Source organism: Camarhynchus parvulus, chromosome 3, assembly GCF_901933205.1.
Source record: "Camarhynchus parvulus chromosome 3, STF_HiC, whole genome shotgun sequence".
Lineage (NCBI taxonomy): Eukaryota > Metazoa > Chordata > Aves > Passeriformes > Thraupidae > Camarhynchus > Camarhynchus parvulus.
In genome coordinates, this window is record NC_044573.1 from 42,170,842 (window position 1) to 42,186,357 (window position 15,516).

Genomic DNA, 15,516 nt, shown 5'->3' on the forward strand with positions numbered 1-15,516 from the left:
GGGTGATTCGACTTTCTGAGGGGAAAAAAACCCAAAAAACACAGAACGCAGAAAGCACTTGTGTGCAAGCTGTGCTTGGAGCCATCGTGTTGTAAGGAAGGTGGGAGAGATGAGTGGGTAAACTCACAGGGTACCTGACCCATGCAGCATGTTTTCCACATAAAAACAGTGATGCTCTGTAGGATGCCTCTTCATGTAAAATATATATTTGATGTACAATGAATTAAAACTTTAAAAGAGACCAAGTGATTTACAGTCCTAGGAGACTTTGCGAGCAGCTTATAGGGAGGAGGGAAGAAAAGTTGTCATATTGTGGGAATGTTTATTGTCTAAAAGGCTCCATTTTCCTGGAAGAGGTTTACTTTCTACCATTGATGGAGTACCAATGGTCATTCAAAAGAACAGCTTTGTTGTTGTGTGTTATGGTAAGTAGTCTTGTGGAATGTCTTCTGGGTGAACAAGTTGTAGGGGCTAAGACAATGTCTAGATCTGAGCTTTAAAAACAAACAAACACACACACGACTATCCCTCAGACAACAAACCACAAAATACCCTAACCTAAATTTCATATCAATCTTGAGTGGTATTTCTTTTCATTCTGTAGTGTTTTGGTTTTATCAGAAAAGTTTGATACAAGATTGATAACAATTTAAAGGACTATTGTGCATGGACTGATGCATTTGTTAGGCTGGCTTACTTCTCCTAAAGGTAAAGAGGAGTAATGGGTACTGCATGGGTAATATTTCTTTTTTTGTAGGGATGATTTTTTTTAGCTGTCATTGTTGCCTTTGTTAGTTTTTTTATTTTGTCAAGAGGAAGCTTCTATATACTGTGTGTTTGTTAGTCTCAACATTTTTCTGGCCCAGCCAAGAGGTTAATGCATTTGTTATTGATCTATTATTATAATATAGATACAATAGACTTTCAAGAAAAAAGGGAGAAGACACCCACACTGCAATTTGAATGTGAAAAAGATTAATGAAATTCTTATTCCTAACTGACATGTGTAAAATATGTGGGTAAGAGATGAGTTGGTTTAAAAAAAGAAAACCCCCATAGAACTCTAAAGTTAAATCATTACCTAACTTTGGCCTTTATTTTACAGTGACCAGTGTAAAAGAAAATGCCGAGAAGTACATGGAGATTCTGGAGGATAAACTACATAGGTAAGGGTGGTATCATGAAAACCTTTGAAATCTTAAAAATGCTTGTACATGCAGCATTGATATGCATAAAAGTGTTAGGAACTTGCATTAGAATAATACCAAAAATAGTTCAAAGTAGGAAATACCGTTTGTGTTAAGAGCTCTGTTCATGGCTGCATTCAGCAGCCTGATAATGGGTGCAGGTAAAAGAAAGAATCACTGTGTTCTCCAGTGCAAAGGGCTGCTGTGGAGCAGCAGTGGTCCAGCCTCAAGTATGACAGCTGGGTGAAAAATCATCCTTCTGCTCCTATGCAAAAACCAACACTGAGCAGGGCCAAAAGAATCCCTTAGCAGAGTTCTGGACATCTTTAGCAAATAATGACAGTCCATATAACAGTTTTGAGAAAATGCCCGTTTGGGGTATTGGAGAGAGCAAATACAAACTGAGAGAACAATAGAGATATTTTAAGAACTGAATCCGAATGCAGAATTTACATATTTTTATGCCTGTTTTTTCAAAACAAACACTAATGTTTCTATTTTCTTCTCTTGCTGTGTGAAGAGGGTTCTAGGTGACCCCTCTGTCTTTAAGATCCTCCTTCAAATATGGTTAGCAAATATTACAGTGCTGTTGTAATGGAATCTTCTAGTGAGTGAACTTTGCCCTGAATGAGTATATTTGTATTGAAAAAGGCTTTCCTGGGTTGTAATTGGAGTTTGTGTCTCAATAAAATGCAATCCACCAAATAAGCACCACTTCCATTTCCATTACTAAGCGGGTATAATTAATAAATTGTTGCCCTTGCTATTTTTTGTTCTTTTGATAAAGATAAGGTTTTATATATTTTGCTCACTCATACTTTTGAATATAGAAATATTTATTTTACTCAAATCGTAAATTTAAAAGATATATCAATCTGAATAAAAAAATTATGGAAACAGACCTGAAGATCAAGCTTTGTTTCTGTGTGCTGCTTAACCCTCTCTTAATAACACTTTTACTCTATATACTTCAGTCCATGAGTTTAAGACAAGCCTTAAGGACTTTGTGTACTATATTTTTGAGAACCATACTCTTTATTAAAAAATAAAGTATAGCAACATGTTTTGATGCTTCTAGAGTGTATGGATTTAATTGACATATCAGGCTCCCAAAAGGCTGTAAATTTCTCTTTAAGTGTTAAATACTTAGAGATGCTGTGTTTGTTTCTCCTTCCAGAGGTTTATCAGGTAGAATTTGCAGGCCCAGATGGTGAAGATTCAGTCCTGAACTTGTTTTCCAAGATGTGCAAATGGTATTAGTCTAAAAATAGTTCAAGTAATTAAGAGCTAAGAATTTGAATACTGATGGAAGGAGAAAATCTTTCATGTTTTTATGAGAAAGAGGTTTCCAAGACACTATGTCTTCAAAAATTTTTTATTTTTATGCTATTTTAATTTTAGGTGCTTATAGATATTTGGTTTTTTATGGGTTCTTTTTAGTTTCTTTAAGTACCTAGCTATACCTGCTTTACAGCTTGAGCAATAAAATAGAAAAGCAAGGAAGAGCCCAAGAGGCTTCCCCAAACCCTGCCCCTGCTTAGAGCAGTAACTTGAGAGAGTTTCTCTTTTTTGGTCTTCATATAAATGCTCAGATTACTCATTTCTATATATCATAAGAACCGAAAGAAAGAGTCTCTAAGGAAAGTTTAAATAGTAAGTTTTAAGATTACATTTAAGACAGAGATAGAATTTGCATCTGGCTCGTGGATGCACTTTTGGGGAGATCCTTGAAACCAAAAGAGGATCAAATCTGGGAATTCAAATAAGCCTCTAAAGCTTTTCTCCAGATGAAACCTATAATTTTGCCAGGTAGTGTTTCGAATAGAAATAGCCTAGATTGAGAACATTTCAATTTAGGATACAGCTTCAAAGTAAAGCAGAACTCTTAGAAATGTCATTTTTGACCACTTTGTAACAGAAGGGAAAGGAAGTTAATGCAGAAATCTCTTAACAAAACAGCTTTAATGAAGATTCAAGTTTCAAAAAATCAATTTTGTTAGTTAATTTCCCTCCCCCCCCTTCCCTTTTCTCTTTTATTTTCTTAAGAAAAGTTTGGAATATATTCCTCTTGAACTTTTTTTTTAATGGGGGGGGTAGCCTAGCTTATTTGCTGGAATACTTGTTGGGGAGGTGGGGGTTTTGGGTTTTTTGTTTATTGGTTGGTTGGTTTTTAAAACAAATGCAATACTTTTCACTGCAACCTAAAGGATGCATCCATTGTCAGGTAGCTTGATAGAGTATGTTTCATTAGGAATGCTGCTCTTTTGATAGCCTTGTATCTAAAGAAAAAATGGGAAAACATGCATTGTCAAAAAATGGAAATATGTTCAGTAGCTGGTAGTTTCACTCCAAGGAAGGCAAAACACCCACTAAGTATACAGATTACTTGACGTTGTTTTTTCCTGATTTAAAATATAGGCTATATTCTGACAGTGGACTGACAGTAGTTGAAGACAGTATCCTCCAATAAAAGAATGAACAAATAACGTGTTTAATAATGCTGCTGGCTGTCTCTTTCCTAGTCACCAGCATACATCAAGCCATTCTTCAGGTTTATACATTAAATCATTGGCTGCTCTCTTGAGAGTGTAAATACCATTGCTTACCTTCTGTTAGTAAAAAGGAGGTGTGCAAAAGTGGTGAAAGTTAGGATAATAAAAGTGAGTTCAGCAGAGACCTCTGTGTGAATATCTGAAGCACAAGAAGTTTTGTGTTGGTAACTTCAGCTCATCACTTGATCCATTTAGGAGGGATTGTACAGGAGAAGTTTACAATAATTGCTCTAGCTCATTGAAATTCAGATGAGCATCTTCTCATGGGACCCTTGTTCTGCCACAGAAAGTGGGTTTTTCTTTCATTTCACTTATTTCTACACCAAGTGAAGGCTTTGCTAGCACTTTATATCATTACCGTAAATAAAGTGGACATCCAACTCTTTCAAAAACTACCAAGTTCTGCCATAAGTGAGCTTTAGTCATGTAAATGGGTGAGGGTCACAAACTGATCCTAGTCAAAATGCCATTAAAGATTTCAGCTTGAGCTGTTAGTGCCTGTGTGTCATGTTACAGAAACTGATGTCTGCTATAGGGAAACTGCTGTGCTAAGGCTACTGAATAAGTCTTTCCAAAAGGTTTTCTCTCTTGCCTGTGGAGCAGCACAGGCATGCTTGGGAGTGCCAGATGGTCTGTGGTAATTTTGTGTAACCCATGACCCCCCTCAGTTGTGCTGGGGCTGTTCCAGCTGCTGCTAGTATCTTAGCAGTGCACAGATAGGACTGAAATGTCATCTTTGCCTGCCTGCCTGCCCCCAGGACTTCCTGCCTGCCCCCATGCTTCTAAGAGACTTCACAGCCCTATCCCTTGCTGGATAATGATCTGATCTTATTTTGCTTACCAACAGTTCTGTTGGTGGAGTGTTAAAATGCAGGTTAGACAAAATACTAGATCCTTCTAGTGACTAATTTAGTTCCTTTCTTCTTCCCAGCTGGTCTAAGTCATATACAGCTGTGAGAACATTAGCTCCAAAATTCTGAGAAGCAGACACTTTATATGTGGTGATGCATTCCTTTATATGTCTTGGCCCACATGGTGATGAATTCTAAATCCCTTATCATAGCTGCCTCAGGCTGGAAACAATTTTTTTGTACCAGCTGATGTAAAGATGACATTTCTTGAGCTGAGGGAATTTAATGTGATTGTACTGTTCTCCAGACCTCAAAAGATTATGCTGTGACTTCCATTCATCACAGGGCTTTTAAGGGGCTTTTCCTAATTCCCAGATAGAAATCGTAGAATTATTTTTGGGAAGTAATATTGTTCAAGAATAACTGGTGACAATTACACAAAGGTGTTTTATTGAGCTATTTTCTGTGCTATCCTGCAAGAAAGGGGAAATGCATAAATATAACAAGACGCAATATTGCAGTGACTGCACGCACCATTGTTGAATGATACAGCACCAGGTAACTTTGCAAATGTATGCAAAACCTTTCTTCTTTAACTAACTCTCTTTTGCTGTTTGTCTTGGGTTCATTTTCTGTTCAATAATGTTTGTTTTCATATTAATGGTGCCTTTTTTTTACTCATGGATACACAGTAAGGAAGATGTGGAGTCTGATGTAACTTGTGCTTATCTGCATGGCTCCTCATTCACTGAGGTGTTAAGATAGTTGGTGTGATAAAGGCACCTTGCATTTATTGAAGCAGCAGAAGTTGAGCCCAAGGTCTGTTTTACCTGATCTCATATGTGGTTTTTCTTTTAGGAGTTTCAATCAAATGTCACTTGCCTAGTTCAGAACAAATGTGGCTGCAGCCTGGTTGCTCAGACTGCTAGTGCATGCACGTATTCTCTATCAGAAACAAGGTTTCTCATACAGGCAGTGCTTTTAATGCATTTGAGGATGTCATCTTCACTGAGATCCTGCCCCTTCAGGCAAGACATAAGACGTTCTGAGGGTTCCATACCATAAGAGGACAGGTCAGGATTAAATGCCGCCACATCACCTTCCAGTTTACATGAAAATGAACAGTCTCAGAAGTTACTGTCTTTCCTTATTATTCACTGTTAGCTTACGTACCACATGCTTCAGGTGTCCTCTATAAAATACTAAGTTCCAGAAATGGTTTTGGGAGCAGAGCTGGGTATGAATGCTCTCAGTAGCACAGCACACTAAAAGGACAGTGTTTCACACTGCTGATGGTCTTAAAAGTAGTCTCACATCAAAAGGACTGTGTATCCTTGCAGATTTGTAACTCTCTTTCTCTGTTGTTCCTGTATGTATGGAATAATTCGTGGTTTAATTTAACATTGATTATATAGGAGTAATTTTCCCAGCTGTGTTGTTTGCTTATGACTTCAGGCTGTTGTTTATGAGAGGTCCTTTTCTTCATGAAAAAATGCCCTTGGATGGCAGTGGAATCAATTGTGTTGCCGTCTGTTGCAACAAAGGACTGCAGGACTAGGCTCAGTGTGATTTACTTAAGTACTGAAAATTTGGAACATGTTTAGAAATTGATGCTGCATGAAGTGAATATGTACATAACTTGCCAGATCCATACATTTGGAAGAAATCTTTGCACTCTCCAGTGACGTTTGAAGGTATTCTGCCTAATTGTGGTTGGCTGTTCTTTAGAGTAAAACAGTTTTCTCTCGACCATACTGTGTACTTTTATCGTACTGGTGGGTACACAAAAAGCCTTCAACCACTACCAAATAATTTCTCATGTTTCAGTAATGTGAAGAACACTTTGCAGAGTCACCAAACCCTCATGGGAACAATCAAACACTTTACTTTGGACAATCCCTTCTCCTTGTTGTGAACAATACAGCTGCTTTGTTTCAGTTACCTTATTTTTCTGTCTACATAATAGAGGCTGTCATGAAAACAGGGCTATTGTTTCTTAAAGGCTCATGTTTTCCTGATACTTTTTTCCAGTCTGGAAACATCATACTACTTACTTTGCTGGAGAAATGTTATGATATTACAAATTGAAGGATTATGACTTTCAGCCATGTAACTGGTAACAGGAACATAGGAATTTGTGAATAAAAATAACATTTTAAAGGTGTTTCTGTAGGGGAGGGGAAATTTGGCAAGATCTCACTGATTTCTTGGTACTGTTGTAGTGAGGGAAGTTTACTTGCCCAAAACACTCACAAATAAAAGGAAGTGTGAATATTGAAAAGCAAATTTCTGAGTGTGTTAGTTAATAATTTACAGGTGATTTTTTGGTTCCTATATTGACTCAGTCTTATTTGAGAGATATATCCTGTTTTTTTAATAGTTTAGGAATGTTTCACAGTGGTGAATCCAATTAACAAAGAAGAAAAATTTAAGTATTCTTTCTTGTTTTATTTTCCCCTCTGCTTTAAGCATTGGGCTCTTTCTTTTTGGCTGTTCTTTAATTGCTCTGTCTTGATGTTAGCAATCTTAGAAAGGGGACTTTCTGATTCTCCCCCTGCTCTTCCCTTTATTGTGGCTTCTCTCTCTTCCTTCCTTGGACTTGTCTCATTTCCACTTTGTGCATTTTATTCTTACCTTTGTTTTATTTCCAACTTTTTCCCTTAGGACACCTATTTTTGCGTATCTCTTTTGTGTTTCATGGAGCAGGGGAAAGTTGGATAGTAAGAATATAATAAAGCACTTTCTTCACAGAAACCCTGTTTTCAACTTTAAAACACATTCAATTACTTTTCAATCTGTCTTACTGTACATGACCTCAGTGCAGGTTCTCACCAAATATCCTTATTCTCTTCACAATCACTTGCAATATGTTTGAAAATGTTTGCAGTTTCCTGACAAAGTATAGCATCTTGGAAGCTCTTAGTAAATTTAAATAATGTCAGAAGAAATTTGATGGTACTGCTTCACAGAAGTGGATTAGCCTAGATTAACTGGGTCTGGAGGAAAGGGGGGAATCTTCACTATGCCTTTCATTTCTGCTTGTGGTAAGTGTAACTAACGCCCCCAGGGTATGGAAAAGGAAATCGTCGCTATAGAAGTGCAGCAGATAAGAGTTTCTAATCATGTTTCTGCAGCATAGTGTGTGTTTTATCATCAGTGTTATCTGGTGCCATGTGCTAGTGGGGATCCTTTGATAAGCTCATGTCTGTGCCAGGATGGAACTCTGTTCCCAGCCTTGAATTTGTCTCTCAGCTCTGGCAGAACTAATACCCATCTACAGATGAAATGCACATTGCAGAAGCAGTATGAATGGAAGGCAAAGAATGCAATCTGCTTCCTGCACCAAGTAAGAAAAGATACTTAAAAAAAACCAAACAAACAAAGCAAAAGCCAAAGTGAGAAACATCTCCACTACCATTTCTGTCTATGGCAACTGCAAGAGAGGAGGTAATTGCATTGATGGAACCCACCATGCCTTTTGTGTCAGTAGCAGGAATCTTCTGAATTTGCAGTGATAAAATTCATTTTTTTGCTTCAAGGGGAGGAGAATGTTGTTTTATATCCTAAGGAACCATCTACTGGTTTAAGGTGTGCAGGGAGATTTTTGCAGAAAGGGATGGATGAGCTAGGTAGGCTTTTGGACCCCAGAGTACTCTGGGGGAAGAGGACATAACACAAAACTTACCTTTTCACTTTAAGTCCTAGCAGACAATTATCATTGCACCGATGTATATGTGTTTCATATAACATTTTTTAAAGACTTGCTTCTATATGAGATGATAAGAAGTGAAGAAGGGCACAAGAATTAAGAACTCAGAAATTGTTATTGTTTTTTTTTTTTTTTTGTATTTTGCCTGTTCAGCGATGCTGGGTCACAAATACTGATTTTTAATTGAGAGGCGGGGGAACTGTGGCACATGACCATACTGTTTGATAAGGAGTAGCAGAAAGCTCTGTTCTTTTTAGCTATTCTCAGCATTGAAACTAGATCCTTTTAGGAAAAAAAAAATAAAAGGTCAGATTTGAGGCCAGTTTCTAGCACCTCAGAGCTTTAGAAAAAGCAAAGCACATGGTTGAACAGCCTTTACTGACTCCCTGTCCATATTAATTCAGGTTTCATCCAGGGCTTTATCCAAGTTACTGAATTAACATCAGTAGTTAGTGTGCAGCATTGTCAAAGACAAGGTGACGGGGGATTTTGCTGCTTATTCATGGAAAATCTTGCCCTTCTTTCCTCTAGGCTCTTTGTCTTCCATTCATTTTATTCTTAGCATAGCAAAAATTGTCAGAGGGCAAGGCATCTCCCCTTCTGAAAACACAAAGTATTGCCCTTGCTTGAAAAGGAAATATGATGACAGTTCACAGCCTCTTGAGCTGATTTGCGATTGTGTATTTTGTTAGGATTTTGTTTTATTCTGTATGCCTTTTTCTTATGCTGCATTGTTCTGGTGCTGGTCAGTGGTGCCTGCAGAGCTGCAGTTCACCACTTTGCTGAAATTCATTAGTGTCACAGTCTCTTAGTTTAACCCCAGGCAGCAGCCAAGCCCTGCCCGGCCCCTCGCTCACTCCCCCAGCAGTGGGATCAGGGAGAGAACAGGAAAGGTAGAAGTGAGAAAACTCATAGGCTGAGATAAAGACAGTTTAATGGGGAAAGTGAAGGCTGCACCCACAAGTAAAGCAAAACAAGGAATTAATTCACCATTTTCCATGGGCAGGCAGGTGTTCAGCCACTCCCAGCAGAGCAGGGCCCCATCATACAGAGCAGTTACTTGGGAAGGGAAATGCCACCAATCCAAACATGCCCCACTGCCTCCTTCTTCCCCCACTTACATATACAGCATGATGTTATGTGGTCTGGAATATTCCTTTTGTCAGCCTGGGTCATTTGCCCCAGCTGTGTCTTCTCCCACCTTTGCTGCACCCCTAACTTCTTTGCCAGTGTGGCAGTACCAAAAGCAGAAAAGGGCTTGGCTCTGTGTAAGCCTTGCTCAGCAATAACAAAAACATCTCTGTATCATCAGCCCTGTGTTCAGCACAAACCCAAAACACAGCCCCATACCAGCCACTGTGAAGAAAACTACCTCAGCTAAAACCAGCACACATAGTAGTCCTCGCTGTTGCAAACTCCTGCTTCATTAAGAGTAAGTATTTCTATATCATTTTGCTGCTTTGGTGTGCTGAGATTTCCCTGTTTTGGAGCAAAAGTAAATTTTTTCATATCTTTTTCCCTAATCTCCTGTGCTCTTCTTGCTTGAATTATGTGAATTTTATGAAGAGTTTAAAATTCATATTAATAATTTTTTTTGTTTGTTAATTAGTGATACTTTTCAATGTGGAGAGGATCCCATTGTGTGAGTGGTGAATGTCTACCATGACTGACAGCAGTCATAGGTCCTTCCTCTTCCCCAAGAGTAGGTTCTTGGCTTTTTGACCTGGAAGCCTATACAATTTCTCTTGAAGATACTGATCCTAATGTATGTTTGCATTAATGAAGAGAAGATTGATACAATGAGCTTTCATGGTTTGTTTTTAATATTTTTCCATTTCCTATGCAAAAATGCTTTGGCTATGACATAATATTTTTTATAACAGCTCCACTGTGCTTCACAAAGATTGTTCAGCCACTGACCTCATCCTAGAATTTTCAGAGGGAGTTTGAAAATAAGGTCCAAGATCAACAATATGAGGATGTATTTGCAGTGTGCTGTGGCTGTTGAGGAGTTAAATTTGGGCACTCTGTCAACCTAAAGGACAGTGGTTTCATCATTCCCTTCATATATAACGAAAACATGCAGCAGGATATAGTAGTGTTAGGTGAGAGGCAATTTGAAAACTAGGGACTGAGTTTGAGACATTGATAAAAAATATCCCTTTACACAGAGGACTGTTTCCAGTAATTTTATGGGATTTTTCCCAGTCTTACTGAGAAAAATAACTGTAAAGTCTTCAAAGTGCTTCTCTTTGCCCTTCAGCATCACCTGGGCCTTGCCCAGCTCTGCCCTGCTGCTGACTTCTCTGTGAGCTGATTTCATGCAAACCTCAACCCATCTTAGCTGTGACGATATGACTGTGAGGGGAGGGAGGGATAGCAAAGCTTTTTGTCACTTCTGGGTCCGTGGCATTGAGCTTTTGCTCTCTTACCAGGTGCTCTTGGTGGCTGCATGTAAGTGAATACATGTAGTGAAAAACAGCTGCTCCCTTCTGAACTTGGCAAGAAAAGTGTTGCGAGGTGGATATGTCTTTTCCTACTGCTACTGTTTTCCAATGCATCCCTGAAGACAAGATTTGAAACCAGTTTGTGCAATGACAGAGGCTTTGTCATCTGTCCTGAGTAGGATTGTCATCAACAGTAGTTATGGGTGTAGAGCAGTCAAGGAAGATGAGGACGGATGCCTGACACCACCTGCCTGCTGTCCAGCAGCACTGCTAAATCCTCCTGCTCTGTCTTTGGATGATACTTAACACAAAGCCCTGGCTGGCCAGTTATATAGAAACAATGGTAATTAAACCAGTAGAAAATAAAGCATTGCCATCTGCATAGCAGGAATATGAAGATGCAGGATAACTCTATTTTGCATGCAGCTGGGACAGTCTTTCCTACTAGCATTTGGAAGTTTTCATTAGTCAATGCACTTGCTACTGGGAGTGTACTGTGCTAGTCTGGGGAGACAACACACAGCCCAGCAATTGAGTATTCTGTCAGCAGCAGTGCAGGGCTTTTGTACCCAGCAGGGTCCAGCCAGGGAGGATCTGCAGACCTTGCCCGTTCTCTCTTGCTCTTTTTGATCCAGAACAGGATTTGGCTCTTGAACCTGTATGACTCTGCAAGTGCAGCAGGTCATATGGTGCCCTTGGATGTTTCAGAGGAACTCCGTAAGCACATGGCTATTGACATCGGGATTTGGCCAACACTCTCTTTTTTCCAGGTGTGTCTTCCTGGTGACACAAGCTGAATTTCGAGGTACATTCCTACATGATGACAATATATCACCTCTCCCAGTTGTACCTCTTCTAAAAGGTTATTTCTTTGCCCTGTTTTCTGATCATTATGTATGCTTAATTCCTATTTGGTCAGTGGTACACAGGATGATTCACATCCCCAAATTCCCTTGACAATGAAAGTCTAAATCTCTCATGCTTTCAGAGAGAGAATTATATTTTAAACTGTTTTATATCAGAGAACAGAGGTGAATAAAACTGATAGGAGAATTGTGAATTCTTTCTCTGTGGTCAGAGAATGTAATAAGCAATAAGAGATGAGGCTCATTATTCTAATTGCTTTGAAATAAGAACAGATTCTTCTCTTAGTATAAATAGCCATTGCTGCTATTGCAGCAGTGTGGATTTGTGGCAGCTGAGAATGTGGCCTCAATGCAAATGCTGTGCTTTCTTCCCATGGCATACTTTAGAAACAAATGTATTCTCTAGGATTAGAACTGGTTGTGACTCGAATGACTTCCGTTTTAGAGGAGGTCACTAGAAGTCAGATGCTTTGTGAGGTTCAAGCTCAAGAAAGTATTGAGGCCTTTGTAGGAGCTGAGCTGAACAGAGCTTAGATGGATACATAGGTACTGAGATGCATGTATTTCAGAACTGGGGCCTAATTCACACCTCTCCTTTAAATCTGTTTTGGGATCAAATATTAAATAGTGCAGAAAAAAAATCTCATTCCAGCAATTCCTATCCAGCCAAAATGAATGACATTGTGGGGCTTTACTGTTATTGCCAGAGCCAAAGGCAAGCAGGATATAGAGGGAATTATCAGAGTTACTACCAAACTCAAGGGTGTTTTACCAGATTATGAATAAGGTGAATGATAAACTAGGGTTGAGAAGCTGACTTCATGTCAACTGCTGAATAAGAAGAATTCCCTGGTAGCTTTCTCCTCATCTATCAAAGTTAAGTTTTATAGTCTTAGAATAGATTATTTGTAATAGATGTTTCAGTGGAGGTAAAGGCAGAGAACCATTTCTTTTCTTAAAGAGAAATAAATAGCCCTGAAAGCAGGTAGTAAATTTTTTACATTATAGATTGGGTAATATAGTAAAAATAAACTGCAAAGTAAATATAGGGACACAATTGAATTATAAATGCTCTCAACAAGATACCTTCCTTCTTCCCTTGTAAATTACTGAATTTCCTGCATTCAGCATGTTCGTCCCATTCCTGCATCCACCCTGTGTTAAGAATCAAAGTGAAAACCATCAGCTGCAGCAGTCTATCATTTTGTGTTTCCAGTGGAGATAATTTAAGTATAACACAGTGACATTGAATATTGGTAAAAAGATGACAGCCCGTGATTAAAGTTCTGTACCAGGTAAAATAAATGGCTGGAGAATTGAAGACAAAATGATGGAAGTATTGTTTGATATTGTGTGGTATCTTGTTTTTTAATAACACTAATCAAATGTCTATTGATGGTTTTAAGCACTAGATGTATTGTTTTTAACAGGCCTTTTGGGAAGGAAAAACCAGACGCATAGTACATACATTTCACATAAAATACAAGGTGGTAGTTCTGTCCTGAAGTTGCTGTATCAGGATAGGGTTTTTTTAGAAAATATGTCAGTTCTTAGCAGACTGGTTTTAGATTTCAGTGTTAATCTTTCAGTATTCTCGATGTGGTAATTTTACTGAGTGGAAAAAATTATAGATAATGAGTGTAGTTGATAAGCCTAATTTTTTAAAACACAATTGGCAGAAAACAGTGGCAGATATTTATTTATTCTTTTATTTTTTTGTTTACTGAGATTATTGTGGGGGGCCATGTATTTTTACATGAATGTTATTCTTATTTGTTGCTATTACCTTCTTTCTATGAAAAAGTCTGCATGGAAAGGAATTTTTAAAGCAATATGAAGGCAGTTCAAGTTTATAGCTTTTGTGAGATCTGAGAAAATTCCTTAGAAATCTTAGAACCCATTATAGTAGTATATTTATCCTTTTTCCTTAATTATGCAATTTATAGAATTGGTGGTATAGCCTCGTTATGAATATAAACAAAATATCTTTGTCTAAAGACACTACCTGGAGCTCCCCCAAGTAATAGAGTGGCAGCGTTACCTTCTAGGTAATAGGACAAAGAGAGGGAGAAAGTAGAGACAGTGAAGAACAGGGTTAAGTTTTTTAAGTGAAAGGAGTAAAAGGCCTGTTGTCCCTGCTCCCAGACCCGCAGAAATGCAGTGTTCCCGGAGTGGAAGTTCAGATATGGGCAAGCAGAGATGTGAAAGAAGCAAGGAACATGCAACAGGCAGCAGCTGTCTGACGAAGGCTATGCAGTGTTTGAGTGGTTGTCTTTCAGCATGGCATTTTTCCTTCCAACACAGTGTTACATTTCAGTTCCATTCTCTGAGTGTTTTTTGTACTCGCCATGGGGCGTCTCCAGTGTTAAATATCTCAGATGAGAAGGTGTCCGAATTTGGGGTTCTCCACCAGGACTCATCTGAAATTTGTGAACAAGGAGGGAATTGAACTGTTGCTCTTCTTTTCGCTCACCAAGCCAAGTGAGAGCTCCTAATCTGAACACAATTTAAGACTGTGTTGAGTGTTCCATAGTGATCTAACTGTAGAGGTTAGATCACTCAACAAATACACAGGATATCTGGCTCCAGGTACTCTGTCTACTGCACTTGCAGATTTGCTCTGTCTTGAGGAGATGTGGGTGCCATAGCCACCCCATTAAGGGCTGTTTGGAGGCTCTGCTCACCTTTTCCCTCAAATCTGTCCCTTCCTGCATATTTGCCTAGCTCCTGGGATGCTGTAGAAAGGAGAGCCACTGCCAACACCCATTCTTGAGCTGCATGAAAGTGATGTCCACACCTCTGTGCTGCACTGTCAAGTCCTGTCTGGGTGCACTGAATATCTTTTGAATAGGACTGATGTGCACAGAACCTGACTGTGGCTATAAAGTGTAGATACTAGAAATGTCAGCCCAGAGCAAGTTTTTAAGGTGTTGAAGATGTAAAAGTCTGAAAGTTAGATGGAGATTGTGAGGATTGCTTTCTTGGGCTTCTGTGGTTCTGGTCCAGAATATTCTCTAGTGGGTGAAACATCACATTTAAAGAGGGAGAGCTAATTGGTGGGTCATAGATATTATTTTATTTTTTATAAAGGAGAGGGCAAGGTTGGAGAAGCAAGTTGCTGTTGTTTGTGCCAGGGAAAAGTACTACCAGCTTCAAACTTTGCCTGGGAGTTTTAGCTAGTCTCCAAGGTAGAGAAGGCTGTTATCTGACAAGGGAATATGTGGAGTCTCCTTCTGGGAGTGAGTCTTGTTTTCACATGTAAAAATGTGGCAATAGTTCTGAGCAGCAAACAAGTGTTATCAATGAGCTTTAAAATAAGGGAGTAGAAATGATGTCTCCCACACTGGGACACAACCACATGATTGGAACCATATGAAGTTATTTCATGAGATTTTTGGCTCCTGAGGAGAATGGGGAAGAGACGCAATGCAAGGAATTGAATTGTGAAATTGAGGTTATGTTGAAGGTATTTATAGGATTAGGGAGACTTGCAAGAAGATGAGGATAAAAGAGTTTTGATTTCAGATGTCTAGGGAAGGTGACTTTCTGGTGTGCAGGCCAAGGGGAAACAAAAGTTTTAGTCCACATTTTCTTTGTAGTTTCTCCCTTATCAGTCTGCTGCTGCACACCAGTCAGGTGGGGAAAACAGGATTATGTGCCTCCTTCCCCCTGGAGCCTCATGTGAGTCACTGATTGGCACATTGTAGTCCTTGGTTTGTTCCACAGGTTGGCTGTCGGTGTCTTAAAATACAACAACCAAGGTTAAAGAACAAGAACTGATCAGGCTGGAAACTTCTTTTAAAATTTTTTTTTCATGAAAAAGAGAAGTAAAGCTGGAGTAGATTCTTAAATCTTAGATATTCTTAAGAATATCTAAGTGATATTCTTAAATATAAGAAGTGGT

The 15,516-nt window shown here is 38.9% G+C and overlaps 1 protein-coding gene across 1 annotated transcript in view; it reads left to right on the forward strand.

Moving 5' to 3' along the window:
* Nucleotides 1–15,516, forward strand: part of DISC1 (DISC1 scaffold protein) — a 189,329-nt gene that overhangs the window by 144,730 nt on the left and 29,083 nt on the right. Inside the window, exon 10 of the mRNA XM_030944434.1 lies at nucleotides 1,106–1,166. Within this exon, the coding sequence (XP_030800294.1) occupies nucleotides 1,106–1,166 (61 nt within the window). The remainder of the gene's footprint in view (nucleotides 1–1,105; nucleotides 1,167–15,516) is intronic.